The 14,044-nt window shown below is 41.4% G+C and overlaps 1 protein-coding gene across 1 annotated transcript in view; it reads left to right on the top strand.

Moving 5' to 3' along the window:
• The window catches only part of LRPPRC (leucine rich pentatricopeptide repeat containing), a 337,307-nt gene that overhangs the window by 269,507 nt on the left and 53,756 nt on the right, over positions 1 to 14,044 (top strand). Inside the window, exon 31 of the mRNA XM_073628468.1 lies at positions 3,524 to 3,612. Coding sequence (XP_073484569.1) covers positions 3,524 to 3,612 — 89 coding nt within the window. The remainder of the gene's footprint in view (positions 1 to 3,523; positions 3,613 to 14,044) is intronic.

Below are 14,044 nucleotides of genomic sequence, written 5' to 3'. Positions count from 1 at the left end.
GTGCCGGCAAAGGATTTTGCGGGATTGATGGGAATAATTTAGCAATGACCCTGCTTACTTCCCAATCTGCTCAGTGCATAAGTTTCAGTAGGTAGAATAGACTGCTCAATTGGTTAGCCTCAAGACGATCAGTGTGATTTATCTTGATTGTTGATACACTAAATGACAGTGACCTTTTTATCCCCTCGCTACTCTCACTGCTTTCCCTGCTGCAGGAGATTTTTTTTTTTCGCTTTTGTTAATCTAGGAAGGAACTTTGCAAAGTTATGCTGGGATTTCATTAGCGGTCGGTGCATTTGGCAGATGCTGGAAAACAGATGCAGGGGACAAGCTCTGCTTCTTCTTAATTTGAAAGCTTGCCTTGGCTTTCTGATATTAAACTCTTTGTCATTAGAGAACAGAGACTGCTGTTGAATTTTGAGATGGGTGCGTACAGCAGCAGGTGAGACGCCATGCTTTTTTGCTTTACGCGGAGGGTGTTGTCAGCTTTATGGACCTATAGTTGTGTCCTGGCTAGATATGGAGAGATTTCAGCTGTGTGATGTTTTTATGTATTAAAATTAACATTGGTACAAATAGGAAAATGTCACTCATCCCAAGTTTGGCAGAAGCAATTGACCAGCACGTTGGGAAATGACTTGTAACCAGGCTTTGACTGCAGCCAATGAAATTATTTCAACACGCATGCCCACTTTCTCAGATGGGAGAGTTTGTCTTGGCAGGTAGTTGACTTTTCAATCGGGTCCCCCTGCCAGTTTTTCAGGCGGTAGCAGCATACTCCTGTGCATGAGTGGACTGGCTCTATAGTGGCTGTGTTGCCTTAGACCAGTGGTCTCCAAACTGTGGCCCGGGTGGCCGGATGTGGCCATTTGCCTGCCTTTACCTGGCCCTTGGAGCATTATTTCTCCCACTGATGCCGATGATATGGTACTATTCCACGTAATACACCAACAATGGGGCACTGCCACTGACTATTCCTGCAAATTCCTACAACTGATACCAGTGATGAGGCACTATTCTTCCCACTGACACCAACAAAGGGGCTCTATTCTTCCCACTGACACCAACAAAGGGGCTCTATTCTTCCCACTGACACCAACAAAGGGGCTCTATTCTTCCCACTGACACCAACAAAGGGGCACTATTCTTCCCACTGACACCAACAAAGGGGCTCTATTCTTCCCACTGACACCAACAAAGGGGCACTATTCTTCCCACTGACACCAACAAAGGGGCACTATTCTTCCCACTGACACCAACAAAGGGGCTCTATTCTTCCAATTGATATCAATGATTGTGCACTATTCTTCCCACTGATACCAACAATAGGGCACTATTCCACCAATTAAAACCCATGAGGGGTATTGCTTATTCCCATTGACCGGCATGGCATTTTTTACTCCCACCAGCCACAGTCTGGCCCCCCTAAAGCCTGAAAGACAGTAAACTGCCCCTTTGTTTAGAAAGTTTGGAGACCCCTGCCTTAGACAAGTGCCTTAGGATAATTTCTTTAGATGTCTTGCTGCCCTCTAGGACTGGGGTTGTCCTGACCCTACTGTAGAAAATAGAAGAAAAGAGGGCGCACTGGCCTAGTGCATTATCCAACATAAATTTATTGTAACAATAATGCTTGGTATTCCAGGCGTTCTGGGAAAGACCAGTCACACATGTGGCCTGTTGAGCGATCTTTTCTTTTATGTTTGTGAGTAGACATTTTAACCATTTTTATTGTTACAATAAATTTATATTGGATAATGCCCTAGGTCAGTGCACTCTTTTCTTCTATTTTCTACAGTTTTTCAGGTGGACCTGATCAGAAGCTCCATGCAGCTCTGTAGACAGACGGATGTAAACAATCTTATGTCCAACTTACAGTATGAAAGTAAGAAAAAAAAAAAACGAAAAGGACTATGTCCTTGAATGTTCTTAATCTCAGCATGACAGATCAATGGGAGCCTGTTAGCAGACACAAGTCCACTTACACAGAGCCATCAAAGGTCCTCCACAAACTGGCGGCATGTATTTTAAACTTACATCTGTCCATAATTCCCCTATAGTACCAACAGTATTGGGGCACCTGCCTTTACACACACATGAACTTTAATGGTATCTCAGTCTTGGTCCGTAGGGTTCAGTATTGAGTTGGCCCACCCTTTGCATCTGTAGCAGCTTCAACTTTTCTGGGAAGGCTGTCCACGAGAATTAGGAGTGCGTCTATAGGAATGTTTCGCCATTCTTGCAGAAGCACATTTGTAAGGTCAGGCACTAATGTGGACGAGAAGGCCTGGCTCACAGTCTCCGCTCTAATTCATGCCAAATGTGTTCTATTGGGTTTAGGTCAGGACTCTGTGCAGGCCAGTCAAGTTCCCCCACCCAAAACTCACTCATCCATGTCTTTATGGAGTTTGCGCTGTACACTGGTCCAAATCATTTGACGGAGTGGGGATTATGGTGTGGGGTTGTCTTTCAGGGGTTGGGTTTGGCCCCTTAGTGCCAGTGAAGGGAACTCTTAAGGGGTCAGCATACAAAGACATTTTGGACTATTTCATGCTCCCCAACTTTGGAGATGGCCCCTTCCTGTTGCAATGTGAATGTTCATCAGTGAGCTGATGGGAATATTTACTAAATGGCGCAAGTTTAGTAAATATTTACACAATGATGTCATTGGCACATGTATAATAGCTCTGCATTCAGAGAACACTGAGTGTGCCGTGACTTCAGAGAGTGTCCAATTAAAAGTCAGCAGCTGCAGTATTTGTAGCTGCTGACTTTTAATTTTTTTTTTTTTTTTTAACTGGACCTCGGGTGGAACTCCTCTTTAATTTATAACTAGCGCAATAAAAGAGGTGCACATGGACAGGGCAGTATACCGAGTCCCCCGGCACTCAATCCAGCTAGTAAGCACAAATAGCATGCTTAATCAGACATATATTTGTTCGTTTTATCTTCTGATGATCTGTGTGATTATACGGTTCTCCTTGACTGTAATGTGAAAATTAATCGTCCAAAACACTCAGTTAATTCCTGCAGTCAATTTCAGTAGCAGTAACCAACCCATCAAAAAAAAAAAAAACATATCCCTGCTCCATTTTCTGTTTTATAATTACAGTGAAGGATGATGTAAATGAGCATCAAGAGGGTATCTTACATGATATACATTGAAAAGACATAACAGATGCGGTTATTTTAGTCATCTAATATGTCAGCGTTCCAGAATCTGAGCAGATTGTTTAAAAAGGAAAATCTCGTTACTTTGTTTCCTTTTTGTCGCTCATTTTCAACTTTGTCATCTGTCAGATCATCAAGAAGGAAAAAAAAAAAAGAAAAGCGAGAACGGGGGAGAAAAATAATTATTCTATAACCATTGACAGTTTAGCACAAAAGCTGTCTCCAGGTCGATATTTTCCAGCAATATTTTTAACATATGAACAGTAGTTTTTGTAATTTCACCTTCGAGCTTAACCGATCATTATCCTATCAGAAGCATGTCAGTAATGCCTTTTTGACTGTCTGCCTCTTTTAGCGCCAAGAACCACTTCAGCGACTACAGCATGCAAAATGTTTCCTGCAATCTCCTTCTGGCAGAGCAAGTTAGGCGGGACTGTTTGAAAGGTATGTCATAATGCTTGACCTTTACGTCACATTAATGCCTCTGTAGATTTTTCTTGTTACGCCCTTCGAATACTCAGATAAAGGAGTCCATTTAGCAAATTACCTGCTTATCAAGAGCCTTTTGTGGTCTCGGAGAGACGTAAATTACTGTACATGCATTTATAATACATCTTGAATATGAATGTACTTGTCATTTGACCACTTAGTCCGGTTTCCATCCCATTTAACACAAGATTTTTTTTTTTTTTTTTTTTCTCCTTTCCTTAAGATGAAGCTTTTTTTTTTTCTTCTTCTTCTTTTCAGACATGCAACATTTTTGTGTTTTCAGGGAGGGTAAAAAAAATATGCGTACATGCTTTTAGCAATGTTAAAATTTGCAGTCCAAGTCGGTTTTATTTTTTCAAATTAACATAATATAATGCCTATGAACAACTTGTGCACGTGTGTATAGGGTTTTTTTTTCTTCTTCACGTATTTTTCAAGCAAAATTAAGTGTGCGTGAAATGATTACAATACTGCGTATTTATTATTATTATTTTATTAATTAATTTTTTTTATGAAATTGTTGAACCCTTCCACACTATGACTGAAAAACCCCCTCAAAGACATATATACAATCCCTAAAGTGCAAGTCAACCCTAAAGCAGCTTATCATGAATCTTTTTTTACTAAGCATTTTTTTTTTTTTCGTTTTCATGTTAACTTCTTTGTCCCAATTCTTTCACAATGGTGTGCTTGTTTGCTAAACAGTAGCAACTAGTATAATAAAAAAAAGACTGTGTATTTCTTTGATAAATGTTTTTGGCCACAGTTTATTTTAACATATCGAGTAATTGCAGTTAATTAGAGAAATACTGCTCCTTTTATAATGTTTTGTGTTGTATTTTTACATGTACAAGCACCCCCTTCCTTCCTATTCTCCCCCCCTCTCTCTCACTCTCTATATAGATATATATCTATATATAGATGTGTGTGTATATATATATATATATATATATATATAAAAATATATATATGTGTGTGTGTGTGTGTGTGTGTGTGTGTGTGTATATATATATATATATCTATATATATATCCAATAGATGTATTATTTTTTTAAATTGATACTTACATTATTCTGGATTTATATAGCGCCAACAGTTTGCGCAGTGCTTTACAACATGAGGGCAGACAGTACAGTTAAAATAAAACTCAATGCAGGAGGAATCAGAGGGCCCTGCTCATAAGGGCTTATAAATCTAGAAATAATAATATACATGCAAGTAAAAATTTTTTTTTTTAAATATATTATTTTTAGATTGTAAGTTCTAATGAGCAGGACCCTCTGATTCCTCTTGTATTGATTTGTATTGTAAGTGTACTGTCTGCCCTCATGTTGTAAAGTAGTGCGCAAACTGTTGGCACTATATAAATCCTGTATAATGATAATAATTAAAGTATCGATTTAAAAAAATAATATATTCATTTTTGATCTCTGATCACAGGTTTTCTATTTATTTTTTTATTTATTATTTTGTATGTAATTGTTAGTCATTTTCTGAAGCTTTGAGTTTACAACACTTTTTCCTCCATAAAAACTGATAAGTAATATGAATAAATTGTTAAAATTCACCATTTTTCTCTTCCTACCATGTATAAAAAAAGGGTTTTTTTTGTATAAAGATGCTACTTTTTTCCATGTCTTAAGAGCCATCAGTCTAGGCCTGAATGGTGTTAGATCAAGTGTCCCTATATAACAGCACATGCATCAATGTAAATCTGTTATCAGATGGCAGCTTGTCCTCTGTAAATACTACGGGATTATCTATCATTTTCGATCATTTGCGAAAGTGATAGTGCTTTATTGTAACACAGATCCTATATTTGCGGTCTCACATCATCATGTGAACTGGTCATTAATACAATTTGTCTGGCAACCAGATTGCCGTTTGTGCTTTGCGAATTCAAAGTGTTCAGTTAGCATCTGGCAGGAGTACATTATTGTTTGGTGAAAACTGTTTCCCATTGACACGCCGGGCAGTCCTGCTTTTATGTCATTTTCTTAAATGCTTTTTATGCTCTGTTTAAAGAAGCCGTATGGACAAAAAAAAAAAAAATATTGTAAGAGATTGCCTGGAGGTTAATTTTATTGTCAGAGCTTTGTGTTTTGTTGTTGAAGCGTATCTTCTTTTAATTTTTTTTTTTTTTTTACACCTTTAACATGGCTATCCACACCTATTGGGCTTACATCCTTCTATACTTGCTGCGGGCAGGTATATGCAGTAAAGCATATTCATGGGAAGTAAAACGGGAGGCAATAGAGAGTACAATCTATAGAGAGCATGGAATCGGAGAACAACCAATAGTTTGTGAGGCAGAGTGGGTAGCGATCATTACTGGTAAGAAGTAATTAGTTATGGTTAAAACGGAAGTAAGAATTCTGGGGAAGAATAGTATTTAACCTAACTGAAGCTGACCCATCCAAATTGAATGCGACCTGATGCATAGCTTGTGCCTTAGATCCTCAGAGTTCACAGAGTGCCGATCCACAGAGCAATAAATGTGCCTGTGTTGGGATCGTTGCTCAACCCAAATAGCCCAAAACTAAAAGGCAGCCTCAGCCTGCATGTCTTCATAAAGCCACGCCTCTGACACGTTTCATCCCGCTCACCAAGGCTTAGTCATGAGGTCTATGCAGACCCATTTATTAGATACAACATACTGTATAAGTTCCAAGATCCCTCCCCCCAGCCCCTCCTTATACTTATCTGAGCTCGATCTCAATCCAGCTCTGTGCCCGAGAGCAGCGTTTTTTTCCCTCTTACTTCCTCCTCACATGGTGGATTGATAGCAGTGGGAGCCATTGGCTCCTGCTGCTGTCAGTCATATCCTATGATGAGGGGGCGGGGAAAAGCCATGCTGTCGGTCTATTGACACAGGCAGCTGGGCTTGTGAGTGAGCCTGAATGAGTACCCCCCTTAGCTAGAGGCTTGCTGGGGGGGTACTCAGAAGGGGGAGGTGCCAGGACCAGCAGCAGGGGACCCCAGCTTCAGTCTCCACTAACATTTATTGGTTCTTGATCATGTAATCAATATGCCACCCATTACATGGTGATCCAAGCTGAAGTCTTCATTTAGAGCCCTTTCACACTGGGGCGGTTTGCAGGCGCTATTGCGCTAATAATAGCGCCTGCAAACCGACCCCAAAGTGCCGCTGCTGTGTATCCAGTGTGAAAGCCCCAAGGGCTTTCACACTGGAGCGATGCGCTGGCAGGACGGTAAAAAAAGTCCTGCCAGCAGCATCTTCGGAGCGGTGAAGGAGCGGTGTGTATACCGCTCCTGCCCATTGAAATCAGTGGGACGGCGCGGCTATACCGCCGGCAAAGCGCCTCTGCAGAGGCGCTTTGCGGTGGTATTTAACCCTTTCTCGGCCGCTAGCGGGGGTTAAAACCTCCCCTGCATACCGAGGGTAAAACGCCGCTAATAATAGCGGCGTTTTGCCACCGACGCCGCCCCAGTGTGAAAGGGCTCTTAGAGAATAATTGTTTCAGATTGTAGCCTGTAAATAGCAGTATGCCTTTGTTTAATATTGTAATTGTCTGTTGCAATTATAGTATTAAAATTATAAATTAAATCTTATACTGTGTATGCAGTCATGTCAAAGCAAGTACATCTACGGACAGGAATTAGATCTTCATTCAAGCAGTATGTACAGGTAGGGGTGATATACTTAAATAAAAGCACAAGAATTAGCATTTTGAATCAACAGATATAATGGTGTACTTTATAAAAAGTATCTATATATTTGGCCTCGGAAGCTAGTGTTACCCCTTTAGTAGAAATGACTTGAAGGCATTTTGCATAACTTCCCACCAGTCTCTGACATCGAGTTGGTAAACTTTTTGACCACTGCTTTTATATAAAATACCATCAGCTGTAAAATGTTTGTGGGTTTCCTTTTTTCTTGCAAGAGCTGCCCTTTTTCAAATGCCGCCACAACATTTCAGTGGTATTCAAATGAAGGTTTTGAGTAAGCCAGGTCATAACCCCCGCTTTTCGTCTTGAGTTTTTCCTTTGGTGGATTTGCTTGTGTGCTGTGAGTTCCTGTGAGTTCCTATTCTATTGAAGAATCAATTTTCAGGTCAACTTCAGCATTAGGACAGATGGCCTCATATTCTGATCAAGCACACCTTGATATGATGCAGAATTCATAGTTGATTCTGACTGCAGGCCGCCCTGGGCAAAGCAACCCCAAACTATAACATTTCCACAGCATCACAGTTGGGATGAGGCAGGTATTCCTCCTGAAATGCTGTCTTCAGTTTGCACCAAACATGTCTATGGTTACTGTGAACAAACAGCTCTATCACTAATTTATCAGTCCACAGCACATTGTTCCAGAAGACCTGGTCTTTGTATGTATGTTCAATGGCAAACTGTAGTCCTGCTCTAATGTTTTTATGACAACAACTTTTTCCTGGCACATCTCCCATGCTGGTAAAATTGGTGCAGTATTTATTTGACTTTACATAGATGCTTGTACGTTGACACCAACTGATCACCATCCTAACCCGACCATTAGTAAAGAAGGAGAGCTGTATTTGACAGCTTGGTCACTGTGCTGGAAGTCTGCAGTGAGCATGTTCTCTGCACAGAAGGCTCTGTCGCCCATGGACATATACAGTATGTGTGGCATGTGGGTGTTAAGTCCACCCTGCTTGCTGCTGCATATATGCGTTAAAGCGGTTGTGAAACTGCCGGTAATTTTTATTTTATTTTTTACCACGTCCGGACCGCTCACTGCACATATACTGCGACAGGGCGGCCCGGCTGCGTGAAACAACATACCTGTACGTTGTTTCGTGCATGAGATCCTGTGGGCGTGCGCGCACCGCCGGGGGCGAGCGCCCGCTCTATGTCCACCGGCCACCTGTGATCACGCCACAGAGAGGCAGAACGGGGATCTGCCTATGTAAACAAGGCTGATCCCCATTCTGACAGGACACAACACTGAGATCAACTGTTCCTAGGCATCTGGAACAGCGATCTGTGTTGTCCAAGTGAGCCCATCCCACCACAAAGTTAGAACACACAGTGAGGGAACACAGTTAACCCTTTGATTGCCCCTAGTGTTAACCCCTTCCCTGCCAGTGTCATTTATGCATTTATCAGTGTAATTTTTTTTTTAGCACTGATCACTGTATTGGTGTCACTGGTTCCCAAAAAGTGTCACTTAGGGTCAGATTTGTCCGCTGCAATGTCGCAGTCCCGCTAAAAATCTCAAGTCCCCACCATTACCAGTAAAAAAAATAAAAATAAAAGTCCCTAAATCTATCCCCTATTTTGTATATATAACTTATTGCTATAACTTTTGTGCAAACCAATCAATATACACTTGTTTTTTATTTTTACCAAAAATATGTAGAATACATATTGGCCTAAACTGATGAAGAAATTTGCTTTTATACATTTTTTTGGGGGGGGGGGGTTATTATAGCTTTTGAGTTTTAAGTCGCTTTTTGTTTTTATAGCGCAAAAAATAAAAAACACAGAGGTGATCAAATACCACCAAAAGAAAGCTCTATTTGTGGGGAAAAAAATGAAAAAATTTGTTTGGATACAGCATTGCACGACCGCGTAATTGTCCGTTAAAGCCACAGTGCCGTATCGCAAAAAAATGGCCTGGCCATTAAGGGGGTAAATCCTTCCGGGCCTTAAGTGGTTAATTTACCTTGTCCCTTCTATTTCTGTATGTGGATGGTAGCACTGTAATTATTTTAATGAAAAAGACATCCAAGTACGTTTTTCCTAATCGATATACAGCTGTCACATGACCCAGCTCTTTCCCAGGCTGTCTGCAGGGAAACAAAAGCAAGCTGAGCTGCTAGTCCTCTGCTACTGGCAATAACATGGTGTGGGCAGATTTCTGTCAGTCACAGGCTGTGTCACCCCTCCAGGCTGCATTTTTGAATGAGGAATAAGGAGGTGAAGCCTCCATTAAGCTACATGTAATATCCCACCCCCATAGAAGGGAAGGGAGTGGGCTGTCATTTTCCACTGTATATACATCCACATGTGTGACTCTATAGTCACATGGGCTGCTCAGATGTGTTGGAGGAGGGAATGCTCAACAAAATCCCTAGCTGGATTGGGGACATGAACAGAAGGGGGAGATAGAGAGCAGCAGGATCAACCAGGTTTTTTGCAGACTACAGAAAACAAATCTCATAGTGACTGAGTATGACCAGCATGTAATACACCATTTATTGATAGTTTTTTATGATGTGGGTTTAGTGACACTTTAAACCTTTTTTGCTGTCACCAAGGTAAGGCAGTGTGGGTATTTACGCACACTATGACCCCTTTCACACTGTGGTGCTTTGCAGGCGTTACAGCACTAAAAATATCGCCTGCAAATCGCCCTGAAAGAGCCGCTCCTCACACTCCAGTGTGAAAGCCCCATAGCGCCGTTTTACCACTAGCGCCCGCACTGCCCCAGTGTGAAAGGGGCCTATGGGGGGGGGGTTTCATAAAACTGGTGCAGTTGCTGAAGTAGAATAGTAAAGTATCGAACCAGGCAGAACTTCAGCAATGCAGGTTTATTAACAGCTGATAACATACAGGTTTATGTTCAAAATATTACAATATACAGGTCTAATTTATACAGTTTCTTACAATGCATGCATATTAGATATAAATATTCTTATCCTCTAACCAAATTTAAACAATTGTGAATTGTTCTCACCTTGAACCAGAATGGGTCTTTACTGCCAATTCTTGGGAACCTCTCACCTGATAGGGACCAGCCGATCTGCCGGTCATCTGGTCCCCTCACAGAGTTCTGGGTTCCAGCTCGACCAAGTTCTTGAGGGAAATTCACCTGAGACCACATTCTGGAACAAGTTAAGAAGTCTTCTCTGACTCATACGAGGAGACAAGTTAGGACAGATACTTGCCCATTGGTTCTGACCTCTATGACCCGTGCAATAGGGCAGCATACACAGAGTTCAGCCTTATGAGCTCCTATCTGACTTGTCCGAGGGGACAAGTTAGGACAGATACTTGCCCATTGGTTCTGACCTCTATGACCCGTGCAATAGGGCAGCATACACAGAGTTCAGCCTTATGAGCTCCTATCTGACTTGTCCGAGTAACAATTGCAGAGCTTGCATTTATATACCATTTCACAAGTCTTATCTCAACTATCCTTCTTACCTATGATTGGTCGCTAAGATCTACATCAAAGTAACCAACCATAAATCTGACACCTGTTCTACAACCAGACAAACTTAATTATTCCCAAAATTCCTATATGTTCATTAAAGTGATTTATAACTGTTTTTGTCCAATTAAAAACACCTGTATAGAGACAGTCTGGCACCCAGCTGTGTTATCAAACTCTCCTTATCTTGATAAGATTTAACTAGCTTTAAGGATGACAGATTTATGACATTTGGGAAAATGAACTTTCAATAACCCCACCAGATGTGTTATATGTCTCACTATATGTATGTATTTTAACAGTTTTAATGAGGGCGCAAGCAGACCTTTGTTTGACCCTGTCAAACTTAATTAATGTTCTGTACATAACTTTCCTGTATTCCACCTAATTATTTTAACCACCTGTTTTCTTATCTGTCTGAGACAATTCTTCATAACTTGAATCTATTCTAATGAACTTTCATCCAGTAGACTATCTTAATACATTTTCGAGAACACCTGTTTACAAGTACTTGTCATAAAGCAGAGGTCATTTAAAGTTCAACACTTATAAATGAAGACTTTCTAAATCTATGGAAAACACAGTATACATTATTAAAGATTAATAATTGTTGCTTTACTTATTGAATAATAATATTGATAAAACCACTACTATATAATAATATAAATAATAATAATTATTATTATCAATAAAATATATGCAAATCAATATATACAATATGAAATACATTGGCTAATATGAGATTCCACAACATTTCGCATAATAGCCAATCAGCTTCTAACTTCAGCTTGTTCAATGAAGCTTTGACAATCAAACCTGGAAGCTGATTGGTTACTATGCACAGCTGCAAAAGATTCTGTGTGCACCAGTTTTAGTAAATCTCCCTCTGTATGTGTGTATACTTCCTCAGTCAACTATCAGCTTTCTAGTGAAAGTGATTCGGGCAAGAGGATCAGTTCCACAGGTGCAGAATCATGGAGCTTCTCTTTTCTTCCAGTTTCAGCACTGTCATTGCCTGGCTGCTGTGGCTGGGATAAAAGAAGATCAGCTTCAGTGGGGACTAAAGGTGCAAAGGATCAAAAAACTCACGGTTCGGATCGTTCCTCGGATCAGGAGTCACGGTTCGGATCATTTTCGAATCAGCAAAAACAAATCTCCCCCACTGTAATATCCACATCATCTCCCCCACTGTAATAATATATTAGCAGGGTATGGCAGGGGTATTGGAGACTATTGGCAGGGCATTGCAGAGTATTGGCACTGCTGCCATCTGATCTCTCCCCTCCACTGTACAGATCAGTACACAGAGGGGAGAGAGGAACCGGCATCATGACATGACGCCGGTTTGTTTACAAGTGATCGCTCCGTCATTTGACGGAGCGATCACGTGGTAAATGGCCGCCGGGTGTACCAAGATGGCCGCCGCTCCGGAGCTAGGCCGAAGCCGCGGCCTTCCCTAAGGCCGAGGCGGCAGTGCGCTCCGCGGAGCGCATGTGTGCCGATCCGAACAGGCTAAACCGTTCGGATCACGGACGATCCGTTGCACCCCTAATATCTCCTTTAATAAAAGCCCTGTCCTGTACATTGTGCTATTACATAGGACCTTGTTAGCCCTCTATGTGATCGTAATAAAGTTAAGTGAAAAAAAGTTTTTAAAAAATAGATACATCAAATCAATAAAATGAAAAAGCAAGAGATGCACAGATGTTGCATGCATCCCAGTGCCGTCAGTTCTGTTCATGTCTATTGGTACACAGCAGCTGCCTGAACTCAGCCGCTGTTTCCCAATGTGACACCCAGGGTGAATTCAGGGACATGCACCCCCAGGGATGTCATATTGGGACACACAGGTTGTGTCCCAATAGACATGAATAGAACTGCTGGATGATGCACACATCCCCGTGCCTGTAAAAAAATGGCCCGGCACAGATGTAATCTCCCCATGTGAACAAGACCTAAAGCTTTGCCTATAGACCGCTTTGGGTACTGTTGTTTATTTATTTTATTTTATTTCAGGTACTTATATAGCGCCGTCAATTTACGCAGCGCTTTACATATACATTGTACATTCACATCAGTCCCTACCCTCAAGGAGCTTACAATCTAAGGTCTCTAACTCACATTCATACATACTAGGGACAAGTTAGATAGGATCCAATTAACCTACCAGCATGTCTTTGGAGTGTGGGAGGAAACCGGAGTACCCGGAGGAAACCCACGCAGGCACAGGGAGAACATGCAAACTCCAGGCAGGTAGTGTCGTGGTTGGGATTCAAACCAGCAACCCTTCTTACTGCTAGGCGAGAGTGCTACCACTACACCACTGTGTTTATCACCAGTTCACAGGCATAGACTGTTTTAACCACTTCAGCTCTGGAAAGTTTACCCCCCCCCCCTCTTCATGAGCAGGCTATATTTTGCGATACGGCATTGCGCTATATTAACTGACCATTGCACGGTCATTCGACGTTGTACACAAATAAAATTGTCCCTTTTTTTCCCCCACAAATAGTTTCTTTTGGTGGTATTTGATCATCTCTGCGCCTTTTTTTTTTTTTTTTTTTTTGCGCTATAAACAAAAAAATAACCGACAATTTCGAAAAAATATATATATTTTTTTACTTTCTGCTATAAATCATATCCAATAAAAAAAATGTAAAAAAATGTCTTCATCAGTTTAGGCCAATATATATTCTGCTACATGTCTCTGGTAAAAAAAAAAATCCCAATAAGCGTGTATTGACTGGTTTGCGCAAAAGTCTAAGAACTATGGAACTTTTTTATGGAATTTTTTACTAGTAATGGCAGCGATCAGCGACTTATAGCGGGACTGTAACATTGTGGCGGAAAAATCGGACACTAAGTAACACTTTTTGAGGACCAATGACACCAATACAGTGATCAGTGATAAAAAAAATGCACTGTCACTCTACTAATGACACTGGCAGGGAAGGGTTTAACAGGGGCGATCAAAGGGTTAAATGTGCTCCTAGGGAATGCTTTCTAACTGTGGGGAGGCAGAGATCCGTGTTCCTGCTTAGCAGAAACACAGGATCTCTGTCTTCCCTTGTCGCAGAACGGCGATCTGCCTTGTTTACATAGGGAGACTGCTGTTCTGCCTCTGTTGGGAATGATCGGTGGGTCCCGGCAGACATGAGGTCCGCGCGGACCCGCTGATTGGCTCCCGCTGTGTCGAATCAAAGCGGGAGCTGGTCGCTGGCGGCTCGCGCG

The sequence above is a fragment of the Aquarana catesbeiana genome, linkage group LG04 (genome assembly GCF_042186555.1).
Source record: "Aquarana catesbeiana isolate 2022-GZ linkage group LG04, ASM4218655v1, whole genome shotgun sequence".
Taxonomy (NCBI): domain Eukaryota; kingdom Metazoa; phylum Chordata; class Amphibia; order Anura; family Ranidae; genus Aquarana; species Aquarana catesbeiana.
This window is presented reverse-complemented; position numbering and strand designations above follow the sequence as displayed.